At 44.5% G+C, this 16,796-nt stretch overlaps 1 protein-coding gene across 4 annotated transcripts in view; it reads left to right on the top strand.

Moving 5' to 3' along the window:
- HYLS1 (HYLS1 centriolar and ciliogenesis associated) overlaps positions 1-16,796 on the top strand; it is a 418,183-nt gene that overhangs the window by 35,320 nt on the left and 366,067 nt on the right. For 3 of the 4 annotated variants that reach the window (XM_044060530.1, XM_044060529.1, XM_044060528.1), the window contains exon 2: positions 565-667. The exons of the other annotated variant lie outside the window; for it this stretch is intronic. In XM_044060530.1, coding sequence (XP_043916465.1) covers positions 568-667 — 100 coding nt within the window. In that variant the 5' untranslated portion in view covers positions 565-567. The remainder of the gene's footprint in view (positions 1-564; positions 668-16,796) is intronic. 4 annotated transcript variants of the gene reach the window in all.

Below are 16,796 nucleotides of genomic sequence, written 5' to 3'. Positions count from 1 at the left end.
GAAACTCCTCACTCACTTAAAGATAGCAGTTGTAAGAAGATGCAATAGGTCAATAAAAATGGAGATACATGTGGAGGTGAATCTCCTTTTAACTAGTGATATCAGCAAGGGAAATTGGTATTGGGGAAGTGCACCTTTTTGGGAGTGCAAGATGGTTCTAGAGATAAATATATGCAGCTTTGGCTGAAGTTGCTGCGAGGCTCATCCTATATAAAAGCCATGTAGGTTAAGTGAGTGATCATACCTACTCTACTACTGCATGCTAAAAGAAATCTGAACTTCTGCACTTTTTGTGACCGTTTTCTTCCTTAAAATTAAAAATATCAGTGGCTTAGCTAATTCTACCTCTTACATCAGTTTTGAACCTTTAAACGAGAAGAGCCAGCTATAGTAGCAAATACTTTGTGCACTTGCATTTTGCACAAAGTTGTACAGAATGATGGGGGGGGGTGCAGGCCCAGTCGGTTAAGTATATTAGTTACATAGCTATATTGATAAATACATTGAGAATAGCCATTTTTGATGTTTTATTCTGATAATGCACTTTTCTCTTTTTGTTTTTAGGAGATGGAGGGCTTTGAATTTTCTGAAGAGGATATTCAAAAACAGCTAGCTTTGATGGGTTATACAAACATTTCTAAAGAAAGATTATGTGAGTTTAAGAGAGGTTAGTATTCATTTATGAATTTGAATCTTCCCTATATTGGTTATGTTGCACTGGTGATATTTCTCTGTCACCATAAGTGAATTTGATTCCAAAACAGACTTTTATTGTGGGTAGCTGGTGCGTGGAAAAAAAGACTTTTGGCCATATGAAGAGACCTCTGTGCTTGTTGTATTCTGAGTCCCTGGTTATGGTTTGATGTAGCCATGTATACCATCTGGACCAGTTGTTTTTCTTTTGCTGAGCAAATCTGACATGTAATTGGCACTGTTATCAGTGTGCTATAGTTACAGATATGTACATGTACTTTGCTGACCTATGGTTGCAACTTTTTCATATGCCAAAAGTGGGGCATTATAACAAATGTGAGATTTTGTGGGCAAAAACTTATCCACAATCATTGCAAAGAAGTGCATTTCACTTCAGCATTAAAATAACCAAATTTTACAAGTGAACACTTATTTTTACTCTTAAATATTTTAAGGTATTTTGCACTGTACCTTATTAAAATAAATATTTAGTTGTAAACATTGACTATTTTTATAGTTACGTGTCATATTAAGGTATTTTAGATGCAGAATCCTAGATTTTTGAAACCGTCAGAAGAACATTTAAAATATTTATTGTCCTAAACGTCCAGAAAATTGTTTTTTTTTCATGTTTTTTTTTTTTCGCAGTGCACACCTACTCAAATAATGACTGTCCTGTGAAACGAAGGATAGGTAGTAACCGTATGATATAGTTGTGCTTAACATCTTCATTGAGATATCAGACTAGTAACAATGGAGTCTTTATAATGCTGAATATTCATTTAAAATGTTTTTGTAAAAAATACCTTGTCAAGTGAAGTGAGGAAGACTAGTTGGTGCTACCATTCTCATTGCCTGCTCCCAACTTGGTATTGAGAAAATATCTACTTACCATGATATATGATATCTCAGTGTGATGCCTGATGGTACAGTTTTATATGTGAATTCCTTGCCTAAACTGTTGCTTGCTCGTTACCAGTGCAGTACAATGGCATTGGACATTGTCACATGTTGGGGACAAAAAGAGAATTTTGCCAAGTTGGTGACTTAGAGGGAGTAAACCCCTGACCACATCACAGATAACTTTTGTGTTCAGTTAATAGCCCGAGGATGGCAGTTATCTTCTTGCACATTCTGGTGGGGGGGTATATCTTGGTCCTGCGCTGCACTAACACCCTTTGGTAGCTGGAAGTTGCAGCAAGGCAGCAGGAAGGGTCAGAGACCAGCAGCTGTCAAGCAACATGTTGAGGAGGGTTAAATGGGATTGGAGCATGCATGCGTGGAAGTAAGCAATGGTTGTTTGCCAGTGTTCTGAGAACCCTGCTTATCTTTACTGGTATGTGGCAACAAGAGTTAGGATAAGAAAGATAAACAAGCTCACTGGAGATGACTGTGTTGCAAGAGTGGACCTTTATGGTTCCACATTACAGGAACAGTTAGTTGCCATCCTGATCAGCTTTTTTTCATTTGGAACTGGCATGTAGCTTCAGGTAAACTGGACCCCTTGGATGGAAGACACAAAGAGTGGCTCTAGATGGCTTGCTGATTGAGAGAGGATTTCTGGAGTAAAAAAAAAAATCATATAAGACAAAATGGCTTCTGAACATGGATTTTTTATGGAACACAGAATTATTTACTATCGAATTGCCTGTAATTTTGAATCCATTGACAAATGAATTGCCAGAAATCTAGATAACTATATAATCCTCTTCAAATTTAGGGAATATGTATTTTTTTTTCAACTACAACCTGAACTTCAGCAAGATTATGCTTGCCATAGCCTCCAACCTCCACACACAATTTGCTGGTACAGGTAGCATGCTAGGTAAACATTTTCCCCCAGATTCTCAAAAGCTTGCATGGAGGGCAAGATCGGTGCAGGAGCCCACGCAGACAATATGTCTGCCGTGTGATCCAGGAACAGCCTCCAGGGATGTGCACGAGCGCGCCTGCACTAATCTTGCACAGACTAAGCCCTGGTATGCAAATCACCCCATTTGCAGGTGAAATCCATGCAAATGAGGTGATTTTGCAATCCAGGAAGCTTGCAACAGTCCGTGCAAGACTAGTGCTATCTGCAGAAATGTACTCTGTTAGTAGCAGTGTACATTTCTGCAAAATCCAAAACGGAGCTATGACTGCTCCAAATAAAGGCTGCATATCATTGAGGAAGCATGTCAATGGCCAAGTATAAGGCCATTAGCATTGCAAACCATACAAAAAAATAAAAAAAATCAACTTTTATTTTTTTTAGCTGATCTCGGCTGTTTAAGGATAGGGCGGCGGTGCGCAAACGGGATCAAACCTAAAATAAGCATTCTAACTAAAATCAGTATTCTGCTATGCAAGTCAGTGGCAGGCAGAAGACATCTTGGCCAGTGAGTAGTGGTGCTAAGGGGGGAGGCTCAGTGTGACACATGTAACTATGCATTAGCAGGCAATCCTATGCAAATGAGGGGAAGGATAGTGAATCCCAGTTTTCCCCAGCATGCAAGTCGGGTCCCAACAGTGTAAGAGTATGAATAGCTGGGTGCAAGACTAGGAGGTAAGTTACATAATATTGGGTGTGTCAAGCAATACTGTAAGCAGATTGGAGCCCTGTGGCTGGGGTTTGCTGTTAGCTTAGCACAGCTAAGCTAGGGGGTGTGTCTAAACCTACCTAGCACACTTTACAAAGTGTAAGCAGGTGTGCACACTGTGCACCGGGTTTTACAGGAAGAAAGAAAGAAGTTAAACCAGGAAATAGCACATTTTAGCACTCTGTTTGCGCGGCGGGCACACGGGGGTAAACAGAAGGGCAATAGAAAGGGAAAACAGTAGTAGGAAGGTAATCAAGGAGTACTAGCTTACCTGCCAGGTGAAATGTATCAGAACCAGCCAATTACATAGGCAGCAGCCAAGCCCAGAACACTACTTTAAACTATGCAAACACCTACCCCTCTGGTTTTTCCCACACTCTACACCACAGGTGTAAACAAGCGGGGAACTTTTCACACTCACAACAGCAAAATGTTAGGGGCTGCAGTAGGTGGTATACAACTTGTGGAAGAGCCTGAGGGTGGTGAGGATGTGAATGCTGCCGAGCAACCTACAGTGAGGAGACTGAGAAGTGTGTACAGACCCAGGGTAACCTACCAAGGGCTACATGAGCTGGAGATAGTGGAGCACTATAGGGTGGACAGGGACCTCCTACAGTAAATGGATGCCATATCAGCACATGTCGGTGAGCACGTATATTTCCCCAACACCCGTGAGACGTTGGCCAGCAATATGCGTCTCTTCCACCAAATAGCAGAATTCCCTGAGGTAGTGGGTGCAATAGACTGCACACACATACGCATTAAAGCACCACCCGCTGAACGGGGTAGGGTCTACATCAACCCCAAGTGCTTCCCCTCCAATTGCCAGGTCGTGTGCGATGCCCGCGGCATAATAATGAATGTGTGTGCTGGCTGCATGAAAGCTATCACGATTCCCACATCTGGCATCTGACACAGCTGTACCAGAGATTTGCCAATGGGGACATCCCACACGGTCACCTAATGGGGGATGCTGGATATGCACTGGAACCGTGACTGATCACACCCATCAGAAATGCAGACACACCCGAACAACAACTCCATAATGAGGTACATGCACAAACAAGAATCATAATAGAGCGTGTGTTTAGGATGCTCAAGTCATGGTTCCGGTGCCTGGACATATCTGGTGGAGCCTTGCAGTACTCGCCAACTACATGTACCCAAATTGTCCTTGTATGTGCCATGCTACACAATATGATCCTGCAGAAACAGCTGCAGCAGGAACAGCATGGGGCAGTGCCACACAGCCAACCACTATTGCCAAGGCCTGCACAGGCACAGAGTGACTCTGAGGAGGAACAACCTGAGCCTGCCCCAGTAGGCAGAAGGAGGCATGCCCAGTATGCCTTGGCAAAGAGGCAATGCATAGCACATACACTGACACGGGGGGGGGGGACCCAGGGAATAACACCTCTCTCTGACTTTCACATACAGTAAAAGGGATGCCAAACATTACACTACCTGTGCCTAACCATGTGTAGGGAGTGTGCTATGTGCATCCGACATAGGCAGCCCTGCAGCACCACCACCCTCAATACTGGGACACCCACAAGGTAAGTGACTCAAACATGCCAGTCATGGGGGGTCTCATACACAACAACAGTCACAGCCAGCAGGACACGTGTGGACAAACCCAAACAAATGCTGTACTGTGGCCTCTGAATAAGGCCTATGGGTAACCTCCCCCCCAGGCCTACACAGACAGACTACAGCAGGCCAGGAAGTCAGAAACTAATATGTAGGTAATTAAAAGCTAAGAACTGTAGTACACTGGTATGCCTCTAGCCAGTATGATAGGTAAGACTGCAGACCTGAAATGGAGTACCCGACATACAAGTACAGTCCTAGCAAATGTGTATGTGTCAGGTGTGCCCCCCATTCTACATAGACATATAGTAACAGTCAGGTGTGCCCCCTAATCCTGTGTAGAAATGCAGAAATAGTCCGGTGTGCCCTCCCCCCATCCTACATAGAAATAGGTGTTCCCCCCCCAGCTATGCAGAAATATAGCAAACAAAGGTCAGCGCTGCAGTACAAACTCCCTGGACTTGATCCACACATGCAACACAGACGGCCATACTGGGTATGCTCACACACTTGGAGAAATGAAGGCAATGTCAGTCAACAACATACTGAAAGGTCATACTGGGCATGCTCACACACTTAAACACATGAAGGCCATGTCTGCAATCACCAGTAGACCAGACATATCTGGAAGTTGCAGTTGTTAGTGCAGACACTTATCAGTATGCAACACTCATGCCTTGCACACACAGTGGATAGGAATACAGACGTATATGTAAGGACAACACACTTTAATAAGTCAAAGGTAGACGGACATAGATGTGTGGAAGAGTGTGACCGTGACAACTAGCCATCCAGGCTGGTCCCACCCAGCACACAGCCAAAGGGCCCCAAACACATGAGGTGCAGATGTCACTCACTGCAGATACTAGCCCCCAGTACCTGTCAGCATTACAGGCTATGTGGTACACGTGCCAGCTGTGCAACATGACTGTACAAGGAAGTAGTCGTCTAGTAGCTGTATACACGTACCTGTGACATATGACCCCGTGTGTGGCCGCATGTGGCGTGTCAACCCCTAGGTGAATGGGCTATGGCTCATGCACACACCACCCTCCCCATTGCCCTACTGTGACAAGCCTCCTGAGGTCATCCAATGTGAAATACACCTTTGGGAGAGCTGTAGCCCAGTAATCTCCGTGGCGCATCCCATAACTGCATACTGCTGTAGTGTGATAAACTGTTTAGGTAGGAGTTCTAACCCCAGACTTGGCAACTCTGTGTGTGTGTTTGTGTGCGTGTCTGTATGACTGTGTAGAGAGCAAGAGAAATGCTTTTTAGGGTACTCTCACCCCTTACAATTTGTATACTCAACTTTGGCAAGGCTGCTGATGTCACCCACCTAGAAATACACCTCTGGGAAGGTTGTAGCCCAGTGATCTTGTAGCGTGTCCTGTAACGGCGTACTGCTGTAGTGTGATAAAATAGGTAGGTGTTCTAATCCCAGACATAGCGTGTGTGTGTGTGTGTGTGTGTGTGTGTGTGTGTGTGTGTGTGTGTGTGTGTGTGTGTGTGTGTGTGTGTGTGTGTGTGTGTCTGTCGGACCCTGCCTGTGTAGAGAGCAATGCTTTTTAGGGTACTCACACTCATTACAATTCATATACTCAATTTTGGCAAGGCTGCTGATGTCACCCACCTAGAAATACACCTCTGGGAAGGTTGTAGCCCAGTAATCTCTGTAGTGTGTCCTGTAACTGCGTACTGCTGTAGTGTGATTTAGAACCGTGGTAGGGTTCCATCCCCGCCCATGGCAGTTCAGGATGTTTTGTGTGCGTTTCAATGTCTGTGTACGGAGCAATGCATTATAGGCTAGTCACACTCAGTACATTTCAAATGGTCTACTTTGGCAATCCTGCTAATGTCATTCAATGTGAAATGCACCTTTTGGGGAAGGAGTTCTCTAGTAATCCTTGTGGTGCGTCCTATAACAGCTCCATGCTGTAGTGTGATATAGACCTCTGCTAGGGGTTCTATACCCACACATGTCAGTTGTGGATGTTTTGTGTGTGTGTCACTGTCTGTCTAGGGAGCAATGCTTTTTAGGCTAGCCACTCGCATTGCATTTCAGATGCCCTACTTTGGCAATCCTGCTGTTGTTATTCATTGTGAAATACACCTTTGGGGAAGGAGCACTCCAGTAATGTCCATGGCGCATACTATAATTGCATAGTGCTGTAGTGTAGTAAACTAGTTAGGTAGGGGTTCTACTCCTAGACATGACAGGTCTGCTTGTGTGTGTGTGTGTGTGTGTGTGTGTGTTTGTAACTCGTATCCTCTGAAGAGGTGGTTGTGAGTGTGTGACACCTGTGGCCAATGTGGAGCGGGTTTTGCATATTTCTTATATGGTGGCCATACTATATATCACAATGTCCACTGTATAGTGATAACACAGGTGAAATAGCTGAGAGGCTGGGGTGCAAAGCCATACCCATACATGTGACATCAAGGCCAGGCAGCCACAGTTAGCAACCCCAGTATTACCCAGAGCACCATCTAAACCCATGTGTCATACACGCACACATGCCTAGGCAACAGGCAATATGTGGGTAGTACACTGCATATTGGCCACTGATAGTAACTATGGAGCGATAGTAGTGGGCTACAGAGGGCATGTTACCCTGTCCATCTGTCCAATATGTACGTACATGCAGACAGTGCACCTCCCCCATATTCCCCAATGGACACCTGCACCACCTGTGGTGCCATCACATGTAACCCACAACGGACATACCATGCCTGACAACATGCCCTGTATGGACAGATGCCACTGAGACCAGGGAAATTTGTTAGCATGCTGTCAATGTAGGTGCAGGGTAAACCTGCTGCCTATTACCGGTTCCCGCCACAGGTGGGCAAGACTGGCACATCTGATGATAATCTGTGTTCACAACATAGATCAGACACCCCAGATGCAGTTCCACATGTCACTGTACATGCATGTGGGAGGTGTGTACATCCCAGACACCGTCTATGTCATAGAATAAGGAATACATTTTTTGGCAAGTGATGCACAGCATTGGCCACACACAATAGTCACCCAGGTGACTGGATGGGTGCTACAGTACCTATCTATGTGGGCAAATGCAGAAACTACAGCCCAGAGCCACAATACAGACCATTGTCATGTGGCCTGATGCCAAGGTATACCCATCGCCTACCCTTGTATAGCCTGCTGGCACAGTCGACCACCACAAACCTGTGCAGACATGCACCCATGCACGTCAGTACTGGCACCCTGTGTGTTTGTGTGTGTTGTATGGTGCGTATGCTCACATCCACACTTAGTACAACCCCCATGGGCATACTGAAGCATGCTGTCTGATGTTAGACCCCTCCTCATACCTTTGCCCATACAACCTCTGTATGACCCGTGTGGCGCATGTGATACCTGCACAGTGATGTGTTGTGGTAATCCCACTACTGATGAGTTGTACTCCTGGCCCTGCCAAGTGTGTCAGTGTGTGTGTGTCCCTGTGAGAGTGTGGCTATGTTGACGCTGGCACCTGTTCATGCAGGCAGGCATGTGTACATCACTTACCGTATCCCTGTTGCAGATGTCACTCACCATCACATGTATGTTCTGAGTGCTCCACAACAGGTAACCCATGTGGCGCATCCATTAACTGCATTGAACTGTGATAGCACTACATAGTTGTCAGGGGTTTGATACCCTGTGCTGGTAGGTGTGTTATCTCCCACCCCTCCAAGACATGTCTTTGTCTCTGCCTCTGGTGGATGTGGAGACCTACACCTGCTTTGCTTAGGCAGCAGCATGTGTATTTTAAGTGCTGTTCATGATCAGCTGATGGCCTCTGCACGAATTGCAGCCCTTCACTACCTGATTGCATGTGAAACAGCTGTGGTAACATTCCCATAGCCAGTTGCATGGAAACACACTCCAATATCTAGGAACATCATGGTGGTGTTGGCCCTTTTCATTCACTCTGAGCAGGAACTAGATCTGTCGTTTGGCAAACAGCATCTCAGATGGATTGGGGAATTTACCTCTAACAACATACACTGTGGAAAGAGGGCAACAAACAGGAGGGGGATGTGCCTGACTTGACTACAGACCGTAAGTGCTGCTATACTGCATTTGGAGTAATGTTGGTTTAACAGTGTTTGCCTTGATATGGCTGTCGTACATGTCTCAGTACCTGCCATGTCAGTTCCATGTTGGAGGACTCCCCATCTGCAGGGTCATCTGCAGACTGGGCAGTGTTGTGCCTTTGGTTTCATGTGTTATCCACGGAGCATCTATCTGTGGACTGCAGAAGGTAGTGTGAGGATTGCAGTCTGTAGATGGTGAAAGCCGTGATAGTTACTGACGTCCTATTCCTCATAGGACATATGTTGCAACAAATCCTGTTACAACAGTAAATGTATGAGGTTATCACAGCAACATGTCAATATTGGCCCTGTGTATGTGCTTCCAGCCACACCTCTGTCAACCTTTGTACATATGTCGTGCATGAAGTGGTGCATATGTGCTGTACCCCATAATTAGTGTCATCATATCTGATAACAAGACAGTGATATATCCGACTGCTACACATGTTGTGTACAGTAGGGGTTATATTACATGACATAACTTGGACATTCTGTGGATGTTTGGACATTCTGTGGATGTTTGGACAGTACTAAGGTCTGTATACTTATGGTGAATGTCGACAGTGTGTGTATTGTTAATATGTACTTTTAGCCCCCTCCTATCTGTTAAATGCTGCTCCACTGTATGGTACTGTATTGGCATACATGTTTGTAGGGCCATACACACACATGTCCCATACCACAGACAGCCATCGGACCAAACTGTGTAGCAGCCTAGTATATGTAGGGTCAGTCTATGAGTGGCACATATGAGGATTGTATAGAACAGATAATCCATATACTGTAATATTATGCTATCTTACCGTATGTGGCTGTGTTCACATTGATTGTGGTTATGCACTTTCACACAGGTGTATCTTACCATGTGCTATGACATGCCTGTACAGCCTGCTATATATGCACGTACATGTGCATTCCCCCATAGGAGATGTAGGCCAGTGTTGAGCCAGTCTGCCTGCAGCCTGCACAGTGCAATGTTACATGCCTAGCAGCTTAGTGTACTTACCCAGTGAGATGTCATGTGCAGATACTTGCCAGATGTACTGCTGCTGGGCCTCCCTTAACAGTCATGTATGTCAGACAGAGCAGTGGGATGCTGTACAGATGTATGTCAATATCTAGTGTGTAGTATGTGTCCATGGCACACCTGTACCAGCGGTCATTATGTGTCAGGCCAGACAGGGGGGTGTGAATGCATAACCTATGGTGGCAAATGTATACCAGTCATTATGTGTTATACCCATCTACATGGCTGTCTACATCCATATTGTCAGGCATGGTACACATGTTTTGCACTAAGGGCTTATATGTATACCTCTAAACTGTACAGTGTGTCAGAATTTCCACATATATTGGCCAGCATCTCTGCTGCAGTCCACAGGGGCATTACGTGCTAGCAGTGGTACTTTACAATGATGTCCTAAGGATGTCTGTCAGTAGCCAGTGGCACACTTGTTATAAGCAGATGTGACCTCCCACACACACCATGTCTGTGAAGACGATCCCAGTGACATTAGCAATCGTCTGCTAATACACCTGCTATACATACCTGACATCCCCTTGTACTATGACTTTGGGACTGTAGGGGCTGGGGTAGGGCTACACTCCATGTCCAGGACATATAGATCGCCATATATATATGATTACACACGTGTAGTATTTCCAGTTACCACTGTCATGGCAACCACCCACTATAAATCCCTACATCATGTGGGCGTGGTCCCTTTACATTTCCTGTGTGTGGGCATCAGTGTTACCGACAGGAGGTAGCAATACCTCTCACAGGAGACCCTGCACACTCAGGGTAGCCACGTTTGTAGGAGGATTGGGAACTACAGACAGACTGTGAGTAGAGTTGTGTTATGCTTTGTATAGTACTGGTGTTACAGGGTACACAGGTCTTGTGTCGGATATTACACTGGCAGTGTGTGTTGAGTGCTATCGGTACATGGCTACATCCATTTCTGTTTCTAACACCAGCACCTTGCTTAGTGTATGGCAACAGTGTTCCACATATGTGCCTGTGTACCAGCCTCTTTCCTCCACCTACATACTAAGCTTTGCACATATGTCATGCTGTCGGTGGTTGTTCTGTAGTGGGCTGTGAGTATATCACACTGCCATTGCTGCCATCAGTCCACTGCTGTTATATCCCCCACACATACGATGGGGCTGAGGCCATATATGTGTGGGCATCACCTACACAATACATGTGTGCCCTTATGCACTCCAGAGGCCAGTGTATATGGCCCTGTATTATTGAGTCTGGGGGGGAGCACCATAAATGACCTAGGCTGCTACAAAATGTGGGGGTATCAGGGGTGAGCTGCCTTAAGGTATCTGGATGTACAGTACCATATACTTCACCTATATTTACATTACTTACATGAATTGGGTTAATGCAAGCCTACTGCCTCCTGCCATACAGACTGTTGTGTGTGTCGCTGTGCTCGTGATAGTGTCAGTTATGCCTTGTTATGTAACAGTTACAACCCATGTGGTCACATGACGTCTTTACCACCTACTGAGTTTGTACAGAGTGTAGATAGAGGCTGCTGAACTGTACACCTGCATTACATACTGTTGATTGTTTGGTATCCTGTGGCCCAGTTTGTCTTCACTATTGTACAATTTGAAGGGCTTGGCTTGGACAGCAACAGCTGTGAACCTTTCCAGACTACTGTATTAGTGTAACATTACTCTGTTTATATGGTTGTAAGTGTCTGAACAGCTATATGACATTGCATATAGAATTGTAATAGTACACGATTAAAGGTTTTCCATTTTTGTAAACCTGTGTGTGGTGTTTTTTTTCTATGACCTCTCTGTGGGTATATGTTGCAGGCAACGATTGTCATTTGTATGGGTGGCCCATACAGTGACCATTTGTTCAGGTGTTAACTGTAGGCATAGTGGCAGTTCCATATTGTGTGCACCTTCTACATATGTATCTTACTGTACATATATCTGCATGTGTATGTGTAGTCAACGTGTATATATATATATATATATATATATATATATATATGTGTGTGTGTGTATATATCTGTATCTGCATATCTGTATCCTGGGGATGTTGATGGCTTCCACATATTACATTTCCTATGGGAGGCAGACTGTACTGCATGATATGTTACCAATACCAGCCTGACATCATACAGGTGGGATGTAGTACTGGTAACATCTTGTGTCCATTTCGTGTCAGATCCTGATTATGGGATCTGCAGCACTTGGTAGTGTATTGCAGGACGGACGTGTTTGGCTGTGGGGGGAGGGTACAGGTGGGATGTAGTACTGGTAACATCTTGTGTCCATTTCGTGTCAGATCCTGGTTATGGGATCTGCAGCACTTGGTAGTGTATTGCAGGACGGACGTGTTTGGCTGTGGGGGGGGGGATGCCTATTCGTACAAGGCTTATAGTGTGTGGCGCCTCTCAACCCCATTAACCGTGCATGTGGACATGTGTGTTTGTTAATCTGCTATTGCTATCTATTTTATGGCCATATATACCTATATAGATATATATACCTGCTAAGAGTTTTTTATATATATATATATATATATATATATATATATATATATATATATATATATATATATAAACTATGTATATACCTACATAGATGTTTATCTGCGTACACATATATAACTTGCTGTGTATATGTAGACACATATATGTGTCGATGTAGGCATTTGCATGTATATATGTTCATATATATTGATATATATATATCTGTTTAGATATTAATATATTTACACAGACATACATCTAGATGTTGGTATACATTCTCTGTACTGTTGCATGACTGGACTGGATGATATGTTTCTGAAAACATCAGATTTATTTGTATTTGACATGGCTTAGTGGTAAATCACTTTGTATATGATGTGCAGTGTACTGGGTTTGAGCCTTGCAGAGTCTGTTTATTTTGTTGCTGGGCAGAACACTGGCCGTTGGATACAGAGTGATTAAGGCACTTTAAAGCAGTTGTAAGTGGGTTTGTGCAGAGCTAAGCACTGCTAACTGCCGGTTAGTGTCTTACACTCAGGTAGCTTCTAAGTTGCTTAACCTGTGTAGGCAGTGCTTACCCCTGCGCAAACAGGCTTAAACCCGTTTACTGCTGCTTAAAAGTGCTTACTGCCGCTTACCCCTGCACTTATTTCTTTAAAAGAAAAGTAAAAAGGGTTGATAGGAAAGTGGTGAAAAAGGGGCACAAAGAGGGAAAGACAATATGGAAAATAGCTAGGGATATGCAGGATGGGTGTAGGGGAAGGTTCATAGCTGCCCATTTCTTCTACAGCAACAGCTGTGTGCATATACACTGAATTAGGAGGTAAATTTGGATACTCAAACTCCTGGGAGAAGGGTGAGGACAACATAAATTTGTTGTGATGCCAATTAGAACAGATTACATGTGTCCAGTGGACACGTGTGAAATGGACAGCTGTGTATGGGGCGAGATTTTTTTGTGGGAACAGATTGCCCTTTTTTTTTTTTCAGGTGAGAGTGGGATGTTGGGGAGGGGTAGTAGGTATGTTTTGGGAGGTAGGTTAACAGACAAGACAAACAAACAAGATGCATATAGGGCCTGTATATGACACGTGTGGAGGGTGAACACCTTGGACGGGGAGGGTTGTTTGGAAGTCGCAAGCCCATTAGCCCCCAAATGGAAACAGTGGGACTGAGGTCCCTACCCATGGGCAGTCACCACTGCACCTTCACGGCCCCAAAGGTGGCCATGCTGGGGGCTGGGTAGGAGGGCAGGCTCTCACCCTCTAATTGCACCACTCTGCCCTCAAGCTGGCCTCAAAATGCCCTATTGATCTCCATACGCACCACGGCCCGGACCAAGGGTGACTGGTTCTTCTCCACTCCTGCTCATGGGGGGGTGAGCCCCATCCCCTGCGGTGGTTCCACCCGAAGGTCGTGCAGGGCCTACGGAGGAGGAGGTCCCAGGCTGGGCCTCAGACGAGCTGGTGACCGGTGCCATGGCCAGCTGAGATGGGACAGGTGGGTCCGCTGGGACCGGCCTTTCCATACGAGTTATGGTGTTGCAGTTTACAGACAGATATGGGTTAGTAATAGTCAACAGCATTCAGGATTTGTTATAACAGCATGCATAGGTATACCCTTTAACCCAAGACACCAAATTTAAACCAGTTGCATAGCGAGCAGAACACATGCATATATGGAACAGCAGTGGCCATTACAACAGCATGCAGGTTTTATTGATGGCAGCAGGCCACCAATATGGGTGTATTTTAACATGGCACATGCATAGAAACAAATGTGGACATTTATGAACCAATAGGACATATGTCCCAACATAAGTTTGGGGAGTAAACATACCCATTGAGGTGTATAATTGGGTTACTGTTTCACATATGATGGGGGCAAGAGAGAAACTCCAATTAACAACTGATATATCTCTTGTAGTTTTCACAACTTTCTTAGTCACTGCAGTGATCTGTCCCTTACATGTATTACACTACCCATTGGCCTTACTTTGTACAATGGTATATTTGTAGATTAGTATATACTTGGACTACGTCTAACATATAGTCTACACCTTTTACCTGTTATAGCTGTTGAGAAGATCTTTGTTAACACTACCTGACAATTTCTGCACATACTCCCAGATTCCATGTTGATGTTATACACATACCCCTCAATCCGTTATTGCACATACTCTGGCTTGACAGGATGCAGGTGTTATTGCGACATATTATGAGAATTGCTCTTATACACCCTGGGTGTGATGCTGCAATGACAGGTTTGTTTTCATATACATTCTCTGACTATGTGCAGGTTTGACTATCGGTTATATGTCATCACAGGCTGCCTACATTTCTTGGATCATCACACTGATTTCTCGGGGGAACAGGGTACCAGGCAGCAGATTTGGGCCATTTATCTGCACATGTTGGGCAGATCAGAACAGTTGAGGGGTATGAATATGCATGCAGCTAACTATCTGAACATTCTGACACAGTCTGTACAGTTGATGGTTATGATTATGCTTACAGCTTACTATCTGAGCATTCTAGCAAACTGTGTATAGTTGTTGGGTCTAATTATGCATACAGCTTTCTATCTGAACATTCTCACAAATTCTGTACAGCTGTGGCGTATGATTATGCATGCAACTTACTTACACTCCCGGGATTCAATCCCTGCTGTGTGTGGTAAAACTATTACACTTATCACAGTTAACATTAATGTGTGCTATGAGGGAATTGGTGTAAAGCTTTCAAATGTTTTCTCTCGAAGTCTCTCTTAGTTGTGCAATATTACTAACCTCTTGTTATACAGAACGTCCTATACATTTTATCTGCGTACCACAGTGTAGGTGACACTGTTTAATACTACAGCACTATTTATAACATGCAACACTACAACATATTAAATCAGAGTATACACAAGCACTCCAGGGGTTATACCTTTATTCACAGGATATGACAGTTCATGCAAGATTATTACTAACCTGCCTCGCGACGCAGCCTTTGCAGCCTAGCGGCATGGGCTTGCTGGTTCACAGCCCGCTCATCTGCAGCTGTCAGAGAAATACAGTGACATTTAGCCATACCTATCGATTTAATATACACAAACTAGGCAATTATTATATACTTAGTGGAATGGGTACTTGCTCAGTACTGGGGCATCATCCATCTGCCTGCACTCCTGGATCCACTGTTCCAGTAGATCCCCCCTACTCCACTTCAGGTTAGCATGGTGATGCCTGACCTGCTCACCAGTCTGGGGGATACCTGTGGCACTAGTGAGGTTGCGGGCGAGACTGTCCCAGGCCTCTGCTTTACACTGAGAGCCCTGGTAATGGCCCTGCAGGAGTCTCTGCTCATGGTGTTTGATCAGGAGCAACACCATGTATTTCGACTCATTAATGCCCCAGTGCTGCGCTCTGAATCGAGTGCCTTCACCTACTCCAGCCATTCTGCCTACAGTAGGGAGCTGCAACCAGTTATGAGGATTATTAGCGCCTGTGGGGGTTAAATACACTCGATTTCCTGGACTTTCCCGTGATTGGACGGTTTTGAAAAGGCTAAGCTATGGGCAAACCTGCTTACCTAATGTTGTCATTGCTTAAAGGGGCATACCACTGGGCAGATTGAATTAGCCGGCCTACACATTGCTTACATCACGTAAGCCGACCCATGCAATGCTTAGCGTTGCTTAATATGTAATTAGCATTATATTGTCCTCCTGACATTGATTTATAATTTGTTACATGTTATATCTGTGTCTGGTATCTGGGATTCATCTGTACGTACACTGTAAAGGGTCCTGGGGACTTCAACACTTTATTACAATACCGCCTCACATCTGGACTTACTGCAGTACTCCATTTCACATATTTATGTTATGTAGCAGGTTATAAAACCTCACACTGTACATAGATTCAGTTCACATGTTCGGTTTGATTTTCCTATGGTGAGGATTTGTTTGCTGAAACCTCACTTAGTCATATGTATTGCTATGATGGCTTAGTGGTTAACTACTGTGACTGTAGTGTACTAGGTCCTGAGTTCGAGCCTTGCAGAAGATGTTTATTTTGTTGCTGGGCAGAACACTGGCCATTGGGTACAAAGTGATTAAGGCACTTTAAAGCAATTGTAAGCGGGTGTGTGTGAGTTTGTACGGAGCTAAGCAATGCTAACCTCCGGTTACAGTTTCTTACACTCAGTTAGCGTCTACTTTGCTTAATCTGGGTAGGCAATGTAATCTGGGTAGGTAATGCTTACCCCCACTTAAGCACGCTTACTAGTGCTTATGTATGCTTACTATTGCTTATTTGTGCTTAAACCTG

Source organism: Protopterus annectens, chromosome 2.part0 (assembly GCF_019279795.1).
Source record: "Protopterus annectens isolate FY-2018-M chromosome 2.part0, PAN1.0, whole genome shotgun sequence".
NCBI lineage: Eukaryota > Metazoa > Chordata > Ceratodontiformes > Protopteridae > Protopterus > Protopterus annectens.
This window is presented reverse-complemented; position numbering and strand designations above follow the sequence as displayed.